The 17,977-nt window shown below is 48.3% G+C and overlaps 1 protein-coding gene across 1 annotated transcript; it reads left to right on the top strand.

Moving 5' to 3' along the window:
• The first annotated feature begins 1,419 nt into the window (after nt 1–1,419).
• Nucleotides 1,420–3,214, top strand: LOC137807139 (uncharacterized). The gene is made up of 2 exons (XM_068607614.1): nt 1,420–1,684; nt 2,166–3,214. The coding sequence occupies exons 1-2, from the start codon at nt 1,420–1,422 to the stop codon at nt 3,212–3,214; spliced, it is 1,314 nt and encodes a 437-aa protein (XP_068463715.1).
• Nucleotides 3,215–17,977: the final 14,763 nt, after the last annotated feature.

Below are 17,977 nucleotides of genomic sequence, written 5' to 3'. Positions count from 1 at the left end.
CTACGTGTGAGTCCTCCTGCCTGGGAGTGCTACTGCACTAGGGGTGACTTTTCGGGTGCCAACTCATGCCCCCAATCATCTAGTCACTCACTTTGAGAGCGTATCTGCCTTCCTCTTGTACCCTGCACCCGGCTACCCTAGGCGTGACCTTCTTCTTGAGTCGTATCTGTCCCAAAGGCATCTCTGGAGCGGCAGGGGTACTTCACGAGTCAGGCTGCCCTACACTGGTGTTGTTACTATGGCCTTGAAGCCACCTTTCTCTCCTCTTTATTACTGTTCCCTGGTTATCCAGGGTTTGTGGCCTTCCCACGACGTCGCCCCCTCCATGGTCTTTCCTACCCATGGGTATCGGGGAGCAGCGCTGTGGTCACCTTGCCCTTGTGCCATTCCATCTTGGCGACACCCAGTTGGGCGGCGCCCTATCACGGCGATGCCTTGCTAGGCGACGCTTTACGTTGACTTTGACCTTTATGTTGACTTTGACCTTGACTTTGTCAACGCCCGGGTACGGGACGGTACACAAGCCCCCCAGTCTTAAGCTGATGACTTGTCTTCAGCGAAAAGACTAAGGCTTCGCCCACGCCATCCACGTGGCACCTGGTGACGTGTCATTCTTGCTGACGTAGCAACCTTGAAACCATTGACGTGACGCTCTTAATGGTTGATTGGACATCCTCTGAAATGGGGAAAGCAACGCTTTTTGGGGCCACGCTTAATCGCGTGCCACGTGGTTCATCACGCGGTCATCCTTAAGAACCTTTTGCGCTCCCCTTGAGCGCCTAATCCTGCAACACGTGGCATCATCGCACGGTCACCATTTGTTGTCCCTCGCGCTCCTCGTAACGTTTAAGTTACCCAAACCCCGCGCTTGGAACCACTGTTACATCCACTTTCTTTGCCTTTCCTCACTGTTCATCTTCTTCGAATCCCTTCTCTCGCGACCCCTGCTCTTTCGTGCTTCCGCTCTCCACGCCCTTCAACCCCCAAAGGTACGGTTTTTCCTCTCCTTGATGCTTCCCTTTACTGCATGAACTGCCTGGGACTGTCCATGTTACTACATTTCTTTGGATATCGTTTGTATGCTTCTCCGTTCCTCTCGTTCCTCTTTTCTCTCGTGTGGGTAGGGTTCTCCTAGGATTCCCCCATTTTTTCCCTTTTTCTTCTCCCAACCCTTTTTCTCTGAACCCCTTCTTTTCTCTTTTGATCTTCAGCTCTTGCATCAATGGCGAAAACTAAGACCGCCGCGCCTCCCCCGCTCCCTAAGTCTTACTATAAAGGAGAGTATGACTGGGCCCCCGATGATCTCCTCGACGAATGCTCCACCCTAAACTCTGTTGAGGACGTGGAGGCCCACAGGGGGGACCCTGCGCTTTACAATTTCAACGCCTTCCATAAAAATCACGACTCCCACGTCCTGGTATGCCGGGTGAGACCTGGGATACCCGTTTGTGTGGACTCAAGAGACACTGGGGGAAGCCCCTTCTTCTTCCGTTATCAAATGGTACTCAAGAGAGTGGGCCTGCGTCTGCCTCTTACTTCCTTCGAGAAGGAACTGCTTACAGAGATAAACACCGCCCCAGCTCAGCTCCACCCCAACAGCTGGGCTTTCGTAAGGGGGTTTCAGATTCTCTGCGGATATCTGGGTGTCCCCTCTTCCGTGGACGTTTTTCTTCATTTTTTCGAGGTAAAGAAACAGGGGAAGAGCCTATGGATGAGCTTTTCTGGCATCGCCAGGCGCATCATCCTTACGCTCTTCCAAAATTCGTTCAAAGGATGGAAAGGGAAGTTCTTCAAAGTACGTGCGACCAAGCGCGATCCTACCGTCCTAGAGGGCTTTCCCCTATACTGGACGGATAAGCCCATAACCATGAAGGCCCTGGCTTTGGATGAGCTCGCCCCAGCCGATCGGGACGTGTGCAAAGCCTTGGAGGGGCTGGGGGTAGTCTTCGATACCGCCAAACTCATCGCAAACGAATTCAACGCCCATGGGCTCTCTACCTACTTTGGTATCTGCCCTTGATTATTTACACTGCCTTAGCTGCTGTGATTATACGGATTCACTTGCTTGCTTGAACCCTTGTGGTTATCTGCGCGTGTCTGGTTATAACACCCCCCTTCTACTTTATCTGAATTAATCTTTGCTCTACTACTCTTCGCTGCTGCAGGTTCAGTGATGACTTCTTCGAGGCAGCTTGCTCTTGCCAAATTTTTGAAGAAGGAAAAATCTGCCAAAGAGGGTGGGGACGCCGTCGCCTCTGACGCGCCCACCGTCGCTTCCCTGCCGACTCCTCCACCATCTGCTTCTCCTCCTCCCATTGTCGCGGTTCCGTTAGCCATGGCGTCGACCTCTGCCCCAGCACGCCCCAACAAAGGAAAAAGGGTGCTGATAGTAGACTCTGACAGCGAAGACTCGGGCACTGCCCTGGTTTCCCATAAGAGGAGGGCTACGGGCCTTCCTGCCTCATCAGCCGCGTCTCCCGGTGGTGGGAGCTCTTTCAGGGACGATCCCCCTACTGCTACATCACCTCCCCCTCCACCAGCCCACGAGGAACGAGAAGAAAGGATTGACTCGGTTCCCTCGCTCTCGCCGTTGCCGCATCGTGACGCAGCTGAGGCCTCGGGCTCCGCCCCTCCTGTATCAGTCCCTGCCTCGACGTCTCGCAAACCCCGAATTCCTCGCCCCATTCATAGGGAGTTGACGCAGGGTTTCACCGAAGGAATGTCGCTGACTGATCCTCAAAAGGGGGGAGGCATGCCTTATTATATGGGGGCATTCCTGGCGGTGGCACTCAAATGGCGTACCCAGGCTCGAAACGCTATCAAGGGGAGGGAGGCTCTCCGCAAACTGAGACAAGAGGTGGGAGCGTTGAAGGAGGAGAAACAAAACTGGGGGCTCAAGGAGGAGACTTCCCAATCTTTGCTAAAACTGGCCCACGAGGGTAGGGAGGGGGCTGAGGCGTACGCGCGTGAACTCGAACAGGCGCATGCCGATCAACTGGCACAGCTCACCTCCTACCAAATCCAAAGCATTGGCCTCCAAGAGGCGGCTCTTGCCTCCGAAGTGCAGCGAAGGAAACTTGAAGAACTGGATGCTGCTTGGAGGCAGAAGCTAGGTGAGAGAGAGGATGCCTTGGCTGCGAAGGTCGAAGCCTTGAGCCTTCTCCAAGCCGAGGCTAACAGGCTCCGCGTGGAGAAGGAATTTCTGGAGAAGTAGTTGATATCCAAGGACTCTAGGGTTGCGGAACTAGAGGAGGAGGTCCAAGAATTGACTGGGGAGATGGCGGGCGCGTTTGAAGAGGGCTTCCAAGAGGCTCTGACTCAGGCGTCCTGCGAGAACCCTAGCATCAATATTTCAAACTGCGACCCCACACACCATGTCGTCGACGGGAAGGTCGTGCCCATGGACTTGGATGACTGAACCGCTGTCTCTCACCCGCCACCTTTACCTTCAAGCTTTATTCCTTTACGCTTTACCTTTGTTTTTTACTCTTTCTGTTAAACTTGTGATTCTTTGAACTGTCTACGCGCTTGTTACAGCTCTGGGTTTTTGTATGATTACTTTCGTGTCCTTGCGATGTAGAATTCTGCCTGTGTGATCTTATTCTCATTCTTTGCCTTCGCGTGCTTCGGTTGTTTTGCTTGTATTATACTCGTTTCTTTCGCTTCGTTGGGCGGCCTTGTATGCCCGGGGAAAGGTCACGTGCCAATGCCCACGCCCATGGAGAGGCTCACCTAGTGAAGCCGTATCGTCCACGGGGTGTCTCTAACACCGAAACGGTTCTTTCCTTGATCTTTAACGCCCGGCGCCCACGCCTAAGGAGAGGCCTGTTACAGCAGCGCCGTATCGTCCCCGGGTGTCTAAAACGCCGAGTGCTCTGGGGGGGGGGGTCGTTCCCTCCATGGTCTTTCCTTCCCATAGGTATCGGGGAACACCCTACCAGCGATTCGCTGGCGTTTGGCGGTCTTATCTCCCTCCACAGTCTTTCCTACCTGTGGGTATCGGGGAGGCGATGCCAGTAACTAACTTTGCCCTCTTCGATTTCGTCTCCCTCCACAGTCTTTCCTACCTGTGGGTATCGGGGAGGCGACCCTGCTGATATTTTGGTTGGCGACGCCCGAGACATCACGCTGGCATCGCCCTTTGCGTCCTTACATCCACGTGCCATCCACGTGGTGCTTCTTGTATGGCTGATGGGACGTTTAGTCATTCGACTTGATCCACGTGGCGCTTCTTGTATGGCCGATGGGACATTCAGTCATTGGACTGAGTTCGGACTCCTACTGTGCCCCTGACCCACTTTCGACGGCGCATCGTACCACTGGATATTCTGTTGATACGACGTTTTCTGAGTTTAACCAGCGGTGCCAGGGCCATTCTTTCATCTTCTGCCACGTGGCTCAATCGTGCGGTGCATCCATTCGCGTCGTTTGATGCTCTAACTGCAATACTTCTACTTGCGTCGTTTGGCGCTCTAACCGCTTTATTTAACTCTTCAAACTCTGAAACTGCTCTCATCATTTCTGCACTCTTCGTAACCTACTTACACTTTCTATTCTTGCACCCTTTCTTCTTGCACCCTTCCTCCTTTCGCGAAGGGTTCTTCCAGCGTTCGCTCCCACCAACGCTCAACTCTTGCGTTCCCGACGGGTCATACGCCTTCGACAATCCCTGATCTTGTTAAAGAATGTCCTCATATGTTACTTCTCCCAGGGTCAATCCCAAGGACCTGTACCCTTGGGCTTCGAGTGAGCTTCTTGACGAATGCTCATGCTTACTCACCTCCAGGGCCATAAGGGAACACAAAGGGGATTCATGTTCCTATGATCACCGTGCCTTCGCGAGGAGGCATGATGACGACATTGCTGTGCCCCCTTGCACTCTAGGGGAGCCAGTATGTGGGACGATCGGGCCAACGAAGGGGTCCCCTTCTTCTACTTTTACCAGGTGGTATTCAAGACCATCGGCGTGCGCCTGCCCTTCTCCCGGTTCGAGAAGGAACTGCTGACGGAGATCAATGTCGCTCCGGCCCCCAGTTATACCCCAACAGCTGGGCCTTTGTCAAAGCCTTTGACATCCTCTTCGGGTTTCTGGGTTGTGCACCCTCGGTTGACCTCTTTCTCCACTTCTTTGAGGTGAAGAGGCAAAGGCACTGACCCCCTTCCAGCAACGTTCCTGGGAGAGTTCTCCTAACCCCCTTCCAAAACTCATTCACCGGGTTCTTCAAGATTTGCTGCACTGACCTCGTTCCCACCGCTCTGGATGGTTTCCCTCTGTACTGGGTGAGAGAGGTGAAGGCCCTCAAAACCAAACCCTTCAAGAAGTTGGCTCCAAGTGATCAAATAGCTTGCCGGATTCTTGCTGAGGCGGGAAGTTTTGACTCCGCCACCTTGATCAGCTTGGAGTTCAACGCTGGAACTCTCGAAAAGTATATAGGTATGAGTAACTGCCCTAGAGACTTCCGCCTTTATCGCTTTCTATCTGTGCTTGTTTTGCGTCATGGTGCCTCTGACACATTCATCTCCCTTGGTGCAGGTTCGAAAATAAACCAAGAGAGGAGGGCACGACTCACTCGAGCTCTGCGGGCTGGGATCGGGGCTTCGCCTTCCTCCAGTGCTGACTCCGATGGCCACTGAGAAGTGGCTCGTTCGTGTTTTTGCATGATCTGTAATATTTGCCCCAGTTGCGCTACTCCCATTGTATCGAACATTGCTTGTAACATCAACTTTTCTATATCGTACTTGATTTTTTGCAACGCCGCTTTACTTTGCATACGTTTCGCATATTGTGCGCTTTTCCTTCGTCAGGTTCCTCAACGGCGCCTGCCTTCAGGCGACACCTTCTCTCCGGGCGACGCCTTCACCTAGGCGACGCCTTCTCCCTTGGCGACGCCTTCACCTAGGCGACGCCTTCTTTCTTGGCGACGCCTTCACCTAGGCGACGTCTTCTTTCTTGGCGACGCCTCACATTACTTCAAACGGAGAAAGATAAAGGCTGAAAACCAAAGCACGGCTTTTCCTCAAACTTGTTTTTTCTTTTATTCGGGTGACCTCATTAAAAAACCCCCGAGAGGGAAAAAGAGTATCCCCTTTAACTAAATTGTTACATGGCTGCTTACATAAGTCAACTAAAATAAAATTTTAAGTTGGCTGCATTCCAACTGTGCAGGATAGGACCTCCATCCAAGGTCTCTAGGCTGAACGAACCGTTGCCCTTAGCCTCAGTGACTCTGAAGGGTCCGATCCACTTGGGAGACAGCTTATTCTCCAGTTCGTATGGGTGGGCCTTCCTCATCACTAGGTCGCCGATCTGAAACTGTCGCGGCTTTACCTTAGAGCTATATTGTCGCTCTACTCTTCTCTTCATCGCTTCAGCTTTTATTCTGGCTTCTTCCCTGGCCTCGTCCAGTAGATCCAGGTTTACCCGCCTTTCTTCATTGGATTCCTCCACCACAAAGTTTTGAAAACGTGGTGAGCTTTCATGTATTTCTACCGGAATCATCGCGTCCGACCCGTACACCAAACTGAAAGGCGTCTCCATGGTGGAAGATTGGGGCGTGGTGTGGTATGCCCACACGATCCTTGGCACCTCCTCCGCCCACGCTCCTTTGACCTTTTCCAGCCTTCTCTTTAGCCCTCTCAGCAAAACTCTGTTTGCCGACTCTACCTGCCCATTAGTCTGGGGGTGTTCAACTGATGCGAACACCTGCTTGATGCCTACTTCAGCACATAGGTTTCTCAACTGCTGACTGGCGAATTGGGTTCCGTTATCGGATATCAGCCGCCTAGGTACGCCAAAGCGGCACACAATGTTCTTCCACACAAAATGCTGGACCTTGTGCGCGGTGATCTGTGCCACGGGCTCTGCCTCTATCCATTTGGTGAAGTATTCGATGGCAACGATCAAATACTTCATCTGCCTGATTGCCAGTGGGAACAGGCCCAGGATGTCGATTCCCCATGTATGGAAAGGCCACGGGTTGTATATGGATCGCAATTCTTCTGGTGGCGCCTTGTGCCAGTCGGCGTGCTTTTGGCATTGCCTGCAGCGCTGGGCATGTCGCGCGCAATCTTCTTTTACTGTTGGCCAGAAGAAGCCTGCGCGTATCACCTTGGAGGCTAAAGACCTTCTCCCTACGTGGCTCCTGCAAATGCCTTCGTGGAGCTCCGCCATTATCCTGGTACACTCGTCGCCACTTACACATGTTAGGATAGGGTGTGTGAAACCGTGTCTGAACAACACCCCATCCACCAGAGTATATCTTGCGGCATTTCTTTTGTCCTTCTTACCCTCTTCCGGCTCCACTGGGAGAGTCTCATCCGCCAGATACCGTTTGTATGGCGTCATCCAGGTGTCTCCCTCAGTTAGGACACATACCTGCATTTGCCTTTCTTCTTCAGGCGTGTCCGCGTATGTGCTGATGCGGGGCGTCTTCAGCGTATCTTGGGTTAGAGAACGATGGTTCCTTGGACTCTCTCTTGATGTACAGATCTGGAGGACATTCACCCTGTTATCTTCCACGAACTTACGCGGAGCTTTGAGCGTCTCCTGGATCACTGTCCTCTGCCTACCCCCCTTGCCTGAGCTGGCCAGCTTGGCAAGCAGGTCGGCTCTGGCATTCTGCTCCCTTGGGACATGTATCAGCTCAAGAGCGTTAAATGCTCCCTTCAATAGCTGGACGTATCTTAAATACGCCGCCATCTGTGGGTCTTTCGCCTGGAACTCACCCGACACCTGCCCCGTAATAAGCTGGGAATCGCTTTTCACCAGGAGGTTCTGCGCGCCCATCTCCTTGGCCAGGAGTATTCCTGCTATCAGGGCTTCATATTCTGCCTGATTGTTACTTGCCTTGAAGGCGAAGCGCAGGGCCTGCTCAATCAGCACGCCGTTGGGTCCCTCCAAGACTATTCCCGCACCACTCCCTTGCTGGTTGGAAGAGCCATCAACCGAGAGCAACCACTGCGAGCCCACCTCCACCTCCTGTTCCCCTCCGGGCGAGAGTTCTGCTACAAAATCTGCATATACTTGCCCTTTGATGGATCCTCGAGGCTCATACTGGATGTCAAATTCTGACAGTTCCACCGCCCAGCGTAGCATTCTCCCAGCCACGTCAGGCTTCTGCAGCACCTTCTGTATAGGGAGGTTTGTCATCACTACCACCGTAAAGCTGTGGAAGTAATGACGGAGCCTCCTGGCAGAAAACATTACCGCTAGCGCTGCTTTCTCCAGCGCTTGGTATCGCGTCTCAGCTCCTTGTAATGCCTTGCTTACAAAATAGATGGGCTTTTGACTCTGGTCCTGCTCCTGGACTAACACAGAGCTGATAGCCCGCTCCGTTACAGTAAAATATAACCGGAGGGGCACGCCTGTTACCGGTTTGCAGAGGACCGGTGGCATCGCCAGGTACTCCTTTAACTTAAAGAAAGTCGCTTCGCATTCATCAGTCCATGCAAAGCAACTGTTTCTCTTGAGGCACGGGAAATATGGATGCCCCTTCTCTCCCCCGGCGGAAACAAACCTTGAGAGCGCCGCCATCCGCCCTGTCAGCTGTTGCACTTCCTTGACCGACGTCGGGCTTCGCATGGCGATAATCGGGGTTCGCCTCTATCCCCCTCTCTGTGAGCATAAAACCCAAGAACTTACCGGCCTCTACCCCAAAAACACACTTCTCAGGGTTTAACTTGAGGCGGTACTTGGATATTGTGACGAACAACTCCTCCAGATCCGCCATGTGCTGCGCTCTATCCTGCGACGCCACCACCATGTCGTCTACATAGGCGTACACATTCCTCCCGAGCATCGGCGCCAGGACCTTGTCCATTAACCTTTGGTACGTGGCGCCCGCGTTTTTCAACCCAAAAGGCATCACCTTATAGTAGTAACTGCAGGTTTCTGTCATGAATGCAGTTTTGTTCTCATCTCTCGGGTGCATCTTGATCTGGTTGTATCCTGAGAAGGCGTCTAGGAAACTCAGCACCTTGCTGCCGGACGCACTGTCCACCAAGGCGTCGATGCTGGGCAGCGGGTACGAGTCCTTTGGGCACGCCTTATTCAAGTCCGTGAAGTCCACGCACATCCTCCACTTTCCATTCGCCTTTTTCACCAAGACGACATTAGCAAGCCACTCAGGGTATTGAATCTCCCTGATGTGGCCAGCCCTCAACAGCTTCTGCGTTTCGTCCTTCACCACCTGCTGTCGCTCCTCGTTGAACTTTCTCCTTCTCTGGCGCACGGGGCGGACCGTGGCATCCATGCTGAGGTGGTGACACAGGAAATCAGGGTCAATGCCGGGCATATCCGAGGCGGACCATGCGAAGGCATCCAGGTGGCGCGAAATCACTTCTGCCACCCCTTCCTGTTCTTCCGGGCTCAGCAAACTTCCTAACTTGAATGTCTTGCCGCCAATCTCCCTTTCTACGGCGTTAGCCGCTGGCTGTTCCCTGCTATCATCCTCGACGGGCGCCGCCTCTTTCACGGGCGTCGCGTCGTCAGGGCCTTCCTCCATGGGTGCATCTGCTTCGGGCGTCGCCCTCGCCGGTATGGCCTCAATAGGCGTCGACCCCGCGGGCGTTACCTCAATCATCGTTGTGTCCGCGCTCGGCGGACGTTCATATACCATGAAAACGCCTCTCTTCGTTTTCAGGCTGTTCTCATAAAATTTCCTTGCCTCTTCCTGGTCTGACTTGATGACTATCACCTTACCACTGAGGTCCGGCAGCTTCATCTTCATGTGGCGTGTGGAGGACACCGCGTTCAAACGGTTTAACGCCGGCCTGCCCAGCAAAATATTGTAGGCGGAGTTGGCGTTTACGACCAGGTACCGGATGCTTTCGGTACGCGAGGCCTCTCCATCCGTGAACGTAGTCCTCAACTCCAGGTAACCTCGGACTTCCACCTGGTTATCCGCAAACCCATACAGGCACCCCGTGTAGGGCCTCAACAGGTCGGGGGACAACCGTAACTTATTAAATGTCGACAAGAACATGACGTCCGTCGAACATCCCTGGTCGACAAGGACTCGGTGCACCCTTCTTCCCGCTGTGACTACCGAAATGACAACGGGGTCATTGTCGTGCGGCACCATGTCTCGGAGGTCCCCTCTTGTGAATACGAGGTCCGACTCCCACGGCTCACCCAAGATCCTTTCTTCAATCGAGTTGACACCCCTCGCGTATTTCTTTCGCTGGGAGGCGGTGGGTCCCCCGCCGGAAAAACCTCCAGCTATGGTATGAACCTCGCCGAGAACCGGCGTCTCGTGTGCTGGTTCTTTCGCCGGCGGCGACAAGGTGGCGGTCGTTGTGGGCTCCGCGACATAATCCTTCAAAAACCCAGTTCTCACCAACTCATCTAGCTGGTAACCCAACGACAGGCAGTTATCAATGTGGTGCCCGAAAGTCTCGTGGAACTCGCACCAAGAGTCTTTGCGAGGCCCTAATACCTTGTCAGTTTTTGCCGGTCGCCTCAGCCTCTCAGCTATATTAGGCACGGCGATCAGGTCCTTCAGCTCCACCACAAAGTTGTACCTCGCCGGTCTCGCTCTTTCTCTGGCAGGGCGGTCGCCTCCCGCTGGACCCCGGGGCTGGGGCTTTCTGGCCTCGTAGGGGCGTCTCGCATCTGGCTTCTTTCTTCCCGTCGTGGTCACATTGACCCTGACGGGTTGAGCTCGCGCCGGTCCCCTCGGGCGTGAGGGTACGACGCTGGTGCGCTTCACGCACACCTCCCGTTCAGAAGCAATATGTTCTACCGCCCGACGCCGTAGCTCAGCGAAAGTCCTAGGGCGGTTGCGAATGATGGATTCTCCAAAAGGACCGGGGCATACGCCTTTCACGAACGCGTACACGATCATAGGCTCCTCTGTCGTACCGACCTTCACGACCTGGGCCCCGAAGCGATTGATGTATTCCTTCAGGGTCTCCCCTTGATACTGCTTCACATCAAACAAATCGTAGGAGACCGGCGGCGGGGCCTTGTTTGCCAAGTATTGTTCCCTGAACAATCGTGATAATTGGCGGAAAGATGTGATATGACCATCCGGGAGGCTGATGAACCAGTCCATAGCCATCCCCGTCAGGGTGCTCATAAAGAGCTTGCACTTGGCAGCGTCAGAACCGCCTACCAGGACCATCTGTGTGTGAAATGCAGCAAGGTACGTCTCTGGGTCCTCTATCCCGGTGAAGATCACCTTAGGCCCCGCGAATGTGTTCGGGATCACTGCATCTAGAATCTCCTGCGAGAAGGGAGTGGGAAACTCCCTTGGTGGGGAATGGTTCTCCATCTCGTCATGTCCATGTCGCCCCCAATCATTTCTCAGGCCCCGGCGCAACTCCTCATTTACGCGGTGGAGCTCTTCATTCCTCTCATGCGAGGCTTCGAGATCTTCCTGCATGTGTTCCTGTTCCAGCTTCGACTCCGCCATATCCTGCTGCAGCCCCCTCATTATCTCCAGGACCTGTTGCATGGATAGTTCTGCTGGGGCTGCGCGTGTTGTACCTCGTCTGGTGGGGGCCATTGTCACTCCAACCTCCTCCAACGTTACTGTAACTTGGTAGATTTTCTCGAACTTGTGATGGGACTGATGTTTTATATCGGCCCCACGGTGGGCACCAAATGTTCCGTCCGGTTGACTGGGAGGTCTTCGTGCGCGACCTCAACCGTCAGCTAGGGACTCCTTCCCACTGGTTACCTGTGGATTCCTGCAAAAAGAGGACAAAAGGGCGCCCTAGCGGCCGTTTGCACTCCGACGCTCAAGTCAGCCAGCAAGAAACACCAAAACTGTGCACCTCCGTATCTGAGCACCGCGTATGGCACTCTGAAGGTGGTAAAAAAGGAAACTGTGTCTAGTGTATCTTTTCCCTTCTAGCAAAAATCTTTCCCTAGTCCCTTGTGCATAACCTCAAGGCTCGAGCAAGCAACTAGAGAGTTTCTGGGAAATTTGCCAAAAGTTCCAACCCCCTTCCCAACATTCTCTGCGCTATTTAAACTACCCAAGCATTTAAAGCGCTTTTAATCACAAACGTAACGCGCTCAATTAAAGCGTCTAATTAGAAAACGTAGCGCATTTAAGACGTTGAAACGCTTGGGAGCCATTATAGTACCTGAACGCTCGAAACGGAAACTGTATTGAATGACTTTAATTACCTGGCACCTGACTAAAGGGTGTTTCTATTCTGACCTGGCTGTTGTACACGTGGAGGGCCTCACGACACCATGACCCCATCTGGGGGCGTTTCTGCCCATTTGGGGACGTCTCTACGTGTGAGTCCTCTTGCCTGGGAGTGCTATTGCGCTAGGGGTGACTTTTTGGGTGCCAACTCATGCCCCCAATCATCTAGTCACTCACTTTAAGAGCGTATCTGCCTTCCTCTTGTACCCTGCACCCGGCTACCCTGGGCGTGACCTTCTTCTTGAGTCGTATCTGTCCCAAAGTCGTCTCTGGAGCGGCAGGGGTACTTCACGAGTCAGGCTGCCCTACACTGGTGTTGTTACTATGGCCTTGAAGCCACCTTTCTCTCCTCTTTATTACTGTTCCCTGGTTATCCAGGGTTTGGGGCCTTCCCACGGCGTCGCCCCCTCCATGGTCTTTCCTACCCATGGGTATCGGGGAGCAGCGCTGTGGTCACCTTGCCCTTGTGCCATTCCATCTTGGCGACACCCAGTTGGGCGGCGCCCTATCTCGGCGATGCCTAGCTAGGCGACGCCTTACCTGGGCGACGCCTTACCTTGGCGACGCTTTACGTTGACTTTGACCTTTATGTTGACTTTGACCTTGACTTTGTCAACGCCCGGGTACGGGACGGTACAGTACCATAACAAAAAAACTGTTTTATGCTTTGACTGAGCATTAAATGATTTTCAAACTGTCTACGCTCCAGTTTTTAATATTTTGACCAATCTTTAAATGCAATGACTAGTTTGTTAAGATTTGATAACAAACAACAACTTTGATTATATAGAGAAAAACAAATTTAAGTTTTTAACTTACTGATTTTGTTTAAGAAAAAAAGTTGAGATTGCTTAGAGATTGAGTTTGGTAAAAGAGTGTGAGATAGGATTTTCTCTTGTATTGATTTCAGATTTGTTCTGTAACAAGTGTAATCCTTGTATCTGTTGAAAGAAACTTTCTGTGTGTTGCTGAGAAGTGTTGTGTGTTCTTGAGGGGATCAAAATCAGCATTCTTAGTGTTGGTGTGTTTGACCAAAAGAAGTGTGTGTCTTGAGGGGATCAAGGTCACTTCTTTGGTTGTGTTGTAAGTGATCTAGGTTTGATTGCTTAGTGGATTTCCTTAGTGGTTTCTGAGAAGACTGGATGTAGCTCTGGGTTTAGAATGAACCGGTATAAACCTCTGTGTGCATTCTCTCTATCCTTAATCTCTTTAAATTCATTTTTAATATTTGCAAACTGGTATAAACAACCGATTGTTTTTGCAAAACAATCGATTGTTTTGTGTTTTGGCAAACTGAATTCCTTATCATTTGTTTCTCGAAGTAATTTCATTCTTGGCTTAAAAGTTTGCAAAAACCCTCTTTAAACCATTCACCCCCCTCTAGTTTAAAGTCATTCATTCTAACAATTGGCATCAAGAGCTTGGTTCTTGAAATTTATTCAAGTGTGATCCTAAAACTGTTTTTTGATGGCTGATAGACTACCTTTTGGGGAAGGTGCTTCAATCTATAGACCACCTCTGTTTTGTGGTTTGAATTACCAATTTTGGAAAGTGAGAATGAAAATCTTTGTGGAATCACTTGACAAAGGTATTTGGGATGCAATTGAAAATGGTCCTTTTGTCCCAAAGTTTGAAAAAGATGGATCTTCCATTGAAAAGCCTTGGTCTCAATGGACTGATTCTGAAAGCAAGAAGGCCAAATTCGATTGCATTACTAAAAACATAATAACCTCTGCTTTGAATTCAGATGAGTTTTTCAGGGTCTCAATGCAAATCAACAAAAAAAATGTGGGACACCTTGGAGGTAACTCATGACGGTACAAATGAGGTGAAGAGACCTAGGAAGCATACTCTAATCCAAGAGTATGAGATGTTCAGAATGCTCAAAGGTGAAACAATTGTTGAAGTGCAGAAAAGATTCACGCACATCATCAATCATCTCATGAGCCTTGACAAGACCTTTGAAAAGGAAGAGGTAAACATCAAGATTTTGAAGTGTCTTGATAGAGCATGGCAACCTAAGGTAACTGCTATATCCGAATCTAAAGATCTAACATCCTTGAGTATGGCTTCTTTGTTTGGCAAGCTTAGGGAACATGAGTTAGAGATGAATCGACTCAATGTTCAAGAAAGCGAAGACAAGCACGTAAGGAGTATAGCCTTAAAAGCTTCCAAACACAAAGGCAAACAATAATCCAGCGATGATAGTGATGAAGAAAACCTTAGCTTGTTATCAAGAAAGTTTAGCAAATTCTTGAAGAGGAACCGCAACAAGGACAACAACAAAGATAGGTATGGAAACAAGAAATCAAATGATTTCAATTCCAATAACTATACTTGTTTTGGTTATAGTGAGCAATGTCACATAAAGGCAGATTGCCCAAACAAAAGCGAGAAAAAGCCTAACTACAAGGAAAAGAAGAGCAAGACAAAGAGAGCCTACATAGCTTGGGATGAGAATAAGGTATCATCATCAAGCTCTTCATCAAGTGAAGATGAGAAAGCAAACATATGTTTGATTGCTGAAGATGATGATGAATCTTGCAGCTCAAGTGAAGTAAGTTCTTGTGCTTCCTTAAATGAACAAAATTATAGCGAATTACTTGAAACTTTTTAAGAAACTCACGAAGAAGCTAATTGATTGGTTCTTTCAAACAACCAATTGAAAGAACTTAACAGCTGGCTGGAAAAGAGAGTGAAGGCACTTGAAGAAGAGATTGAAAAATCTAAAAAGGATTTCAAAAATCTGGAAACACATTTCAAAAATTCCTCTTTCAAGTGTGACACTCTCATTTGCGAAAATTGTGAGAACCTTGAGAAGAAAGTGCATTATCTTGTTAATACTGTGGACAAGCTTTCGAAAGGGAAATTTAACTTTGAGAATGTCTTGGCATCTCAAAGTTGTGTTTTTGGAAAGGCTGGTTTAGGCTTTAATCCACAAAACAAACAAGATAAGTTTTCAAAAAGTTTTTCAAGAAAGTCAGAAAAACAACTGATTGTTAAGTCGAAACAACCGGTTGTTACATGCTTTTACTGCATGAAAAAGGGTCATTCGGTTAGATTATGCAAAATAAGAAAGTTTTCTATTCCTAGGGGCTTCATGAAATGGATTCCTAAAGGATGTGAGGTCCCAAATGAGAAAAAGAAATCAATTGGACCCACATTTGTGAAGGGGCCAAATCTTGTTGCTTGAACTTATGTTTGTGCAGGAAATCTAAAGAAGTGTGAAGGACTGAGTCATCTGATCAAGTTCTTGGAAGAAAAAGACCAACATTGAAGCTGAATCAATGTTCTGTATCTATCCAAAGACCCTTAACAGTTAAATGAGGCTTCTTGATCACAAAGCACATGACTCATTGAAAAAACAACATAAAGGATAAGACCTTCCTTATCTTTGTTCTTAATTCATGTTTTTAAGTTCATTTTCATGATTAAATATCCTCTTTAAAATGTTCAATTTCACCAGCTTTGAATTCTTTCTACTCATGCTTAAAAACTCAAAATCAGTTTTATTGCTGCAGAAAAACAATCGATTGTTTCTTTGAAACAACCGATTGTTTTGTGTTTGACAGCAATGTGAAGAAATCAATTTAATTTCTTTCTTGAATTTCTATCCTTTGCAGATCAAATTAAAGAAAGAATCCTTGGTCAATGAACCTGTGTTGAAAGCTGATCACGCTCAGAAAGAAGTTACAACAGTCATAAAGGAATATATTCCAAAATCTTGAAAATTTAAGAGCTTTTATGACTAGTCAAAGATCACATGTGATGACCATGTGATTTTTTGCTTTTTCTGACGTTTTCTGTGCAGGGCTTGGTCAAGTCTTTTCTCTCTGAAAATCTGGTACCCACTCATGTCATTGAATGAATTATGATTCTGTTATTGCTATAAAATTTGTTCCAGCTGATCTCTTTCACAAGAACAACCAATTGCAACATCTCTTGCAATTCTTGTGTGGGCTTCAATCTATTTCTTCTCTTCCATCATGGAATCAACTCCTCCCACCTCAAAGAGAGTCAAAACCAGAGCAATAAGGTCTGGAGGAAGGCTAGAAGGATGGTTTTCTAGTGATAATGATCTAATTGAGAGGTATAGGTTTGAGACTAGCACCAAAGTGATAAACAACCCCAATGTTGTTTGCTTTGATTGGCAGAAAAGCCAAAAGCTGGATAATGTCAGAAGGCTACTCAAAGATCAATCTCTCAAACAAATCAAGATGTTGGACCTAGTGCTGGTGCTGGAAATCAGGAAGATGGAATGCCAACCATGTCTCCTTCTGAGAGATACATGGTCAATAGGCTTGATGGCTTTGCGGAGAACCAAAGGAATCTCCATGATCTATGTATCAGCAACTTCCAGAGCATTGATAACAGGTTTAACAGCATGGATGCACGCTTCATGATTTTAGATGAACGGATTGAGGCAATTCAGAACCAGATCTTTGATCTTCAATATGCTGATGATGAATGAAGAGGAAAAACAACCGGTTGATATCTCGAAACAACCGATTGCTTTTTGGTGTTTGTATCAGTTTTTCTTGTTTTCTGCTTCTGTTTTTTAAATCTGATGTATTAAGAACAATTATCTTTTTGTCTATTTGTGAAGACAAATAGGGGGAGATTTATGTTGTGTTTGGTTTTTCATTATTATGGGTGAAACCTTATAGGTTTTTGCTCTTATATTTTTTTTGCTCTGATATTATGCTCTGAATTTCTGTTTTTGTTTCTATGCTAACCAAATATCAGAAGTTCTATGCTTTGCTTAAAATTGTGTCTTGCAGGAACTGCTTCAGATTCAATAAGATATAACACAAGCATCAGGGATTTGTCTTCATCAAATAGGGGGAGATTGTTGAACCAAGTGTGTTCAAGCTTTGAAGAATCCAAATGCTTTGAAGGATGATGAAAGGCTGGCTGTGCTTGGTGTTGATGAGCTGTCCTTTTAGATAGGATCTGGGTAGATTTAATATGTAATCCACTCTAGATTGAATCCAAAGTATAGGCATTCTCAATCTTTTTAAAAGAAAAGTGCTTTTCAAACTAAGTGAAAAACAACCTGTTGTTTTGTAGAAACAACCGATTGTTTTATACTTAGGTGTTTTTAGAAAAGGTTGAAAACGGCTTTTATAGTTGACTTGCTGTCAAAACCAAAACAACCGATTGATTCATGGAAACAACCGATTGATTGTTTTGGTACCATAACAGAAAACTGTTTTATGCTTTGACTGAGCATTAAATGATTTTCAAACTGACTACACTCCAATTTTTAATGCTTTGACCAATCTTTAAATGCAATGAATATATAGTTTGTTAAGATTTGATAACAAACAACAACTTTGATTATATACAGAAAAACAAATTTGAGTTTTTAACTTACTGATTTTGTTTAAGAAAAAAAGTTGAGATTGCTTAGAGATTGAGTTTGGTAAAAGAGTGTGAGATAGGATTTTCTCTTGTATTGATTTCATATTTGTTCTGTAACAAGTGTAATCCTTGTATCTGTTGAAAGAAACTTTTTGTGTGTTGCTGAGAAGTGTTGTGTGTTCTTGAGGGGATCAAAATCAGCATTCTTAGTGTTGGTGTGTTTGACCAAGAGAAGTGTGTGTCTTGAGGGGATCAATGTCACTTCTTTGGTTGTGTTGTAAGTGATCTAGGTTTGATTGCTTAGTGGATTTCCTCAATGGTTTCTGAGAAGACTGGATGTAGCTCTGGGTTTAGAGTGAACTAGTATAAACCTCTGTGTGCATTCTCTCTATCCTTAATCTCTATAAATTCAGTTTTAATATTTGCAAACTGGTATAAACAACCAATTGTTT

The sequence above is a fragment of the Phaseolus vulgaris genome, chromosome 11, assembly GCF_000499845.2.
Source record: "Phaseolus vulgaris cultivar G19833 chromosome 11, P. vulgaris v2.0, whole genome shotgun sequence".
Taxonomy (NCBI): domain Eukaryota; kingdom Viridiplantae; phylum Streptophyta; class Magnoliopsida; order Fabales; family Fabaceae; genus Phaseolus; species Phaseolus vulgaris.
Note: the sequence above shows the minus strand (reverse complement) of the source record. Positions and strands in the feature narration are given on the sequence as shown.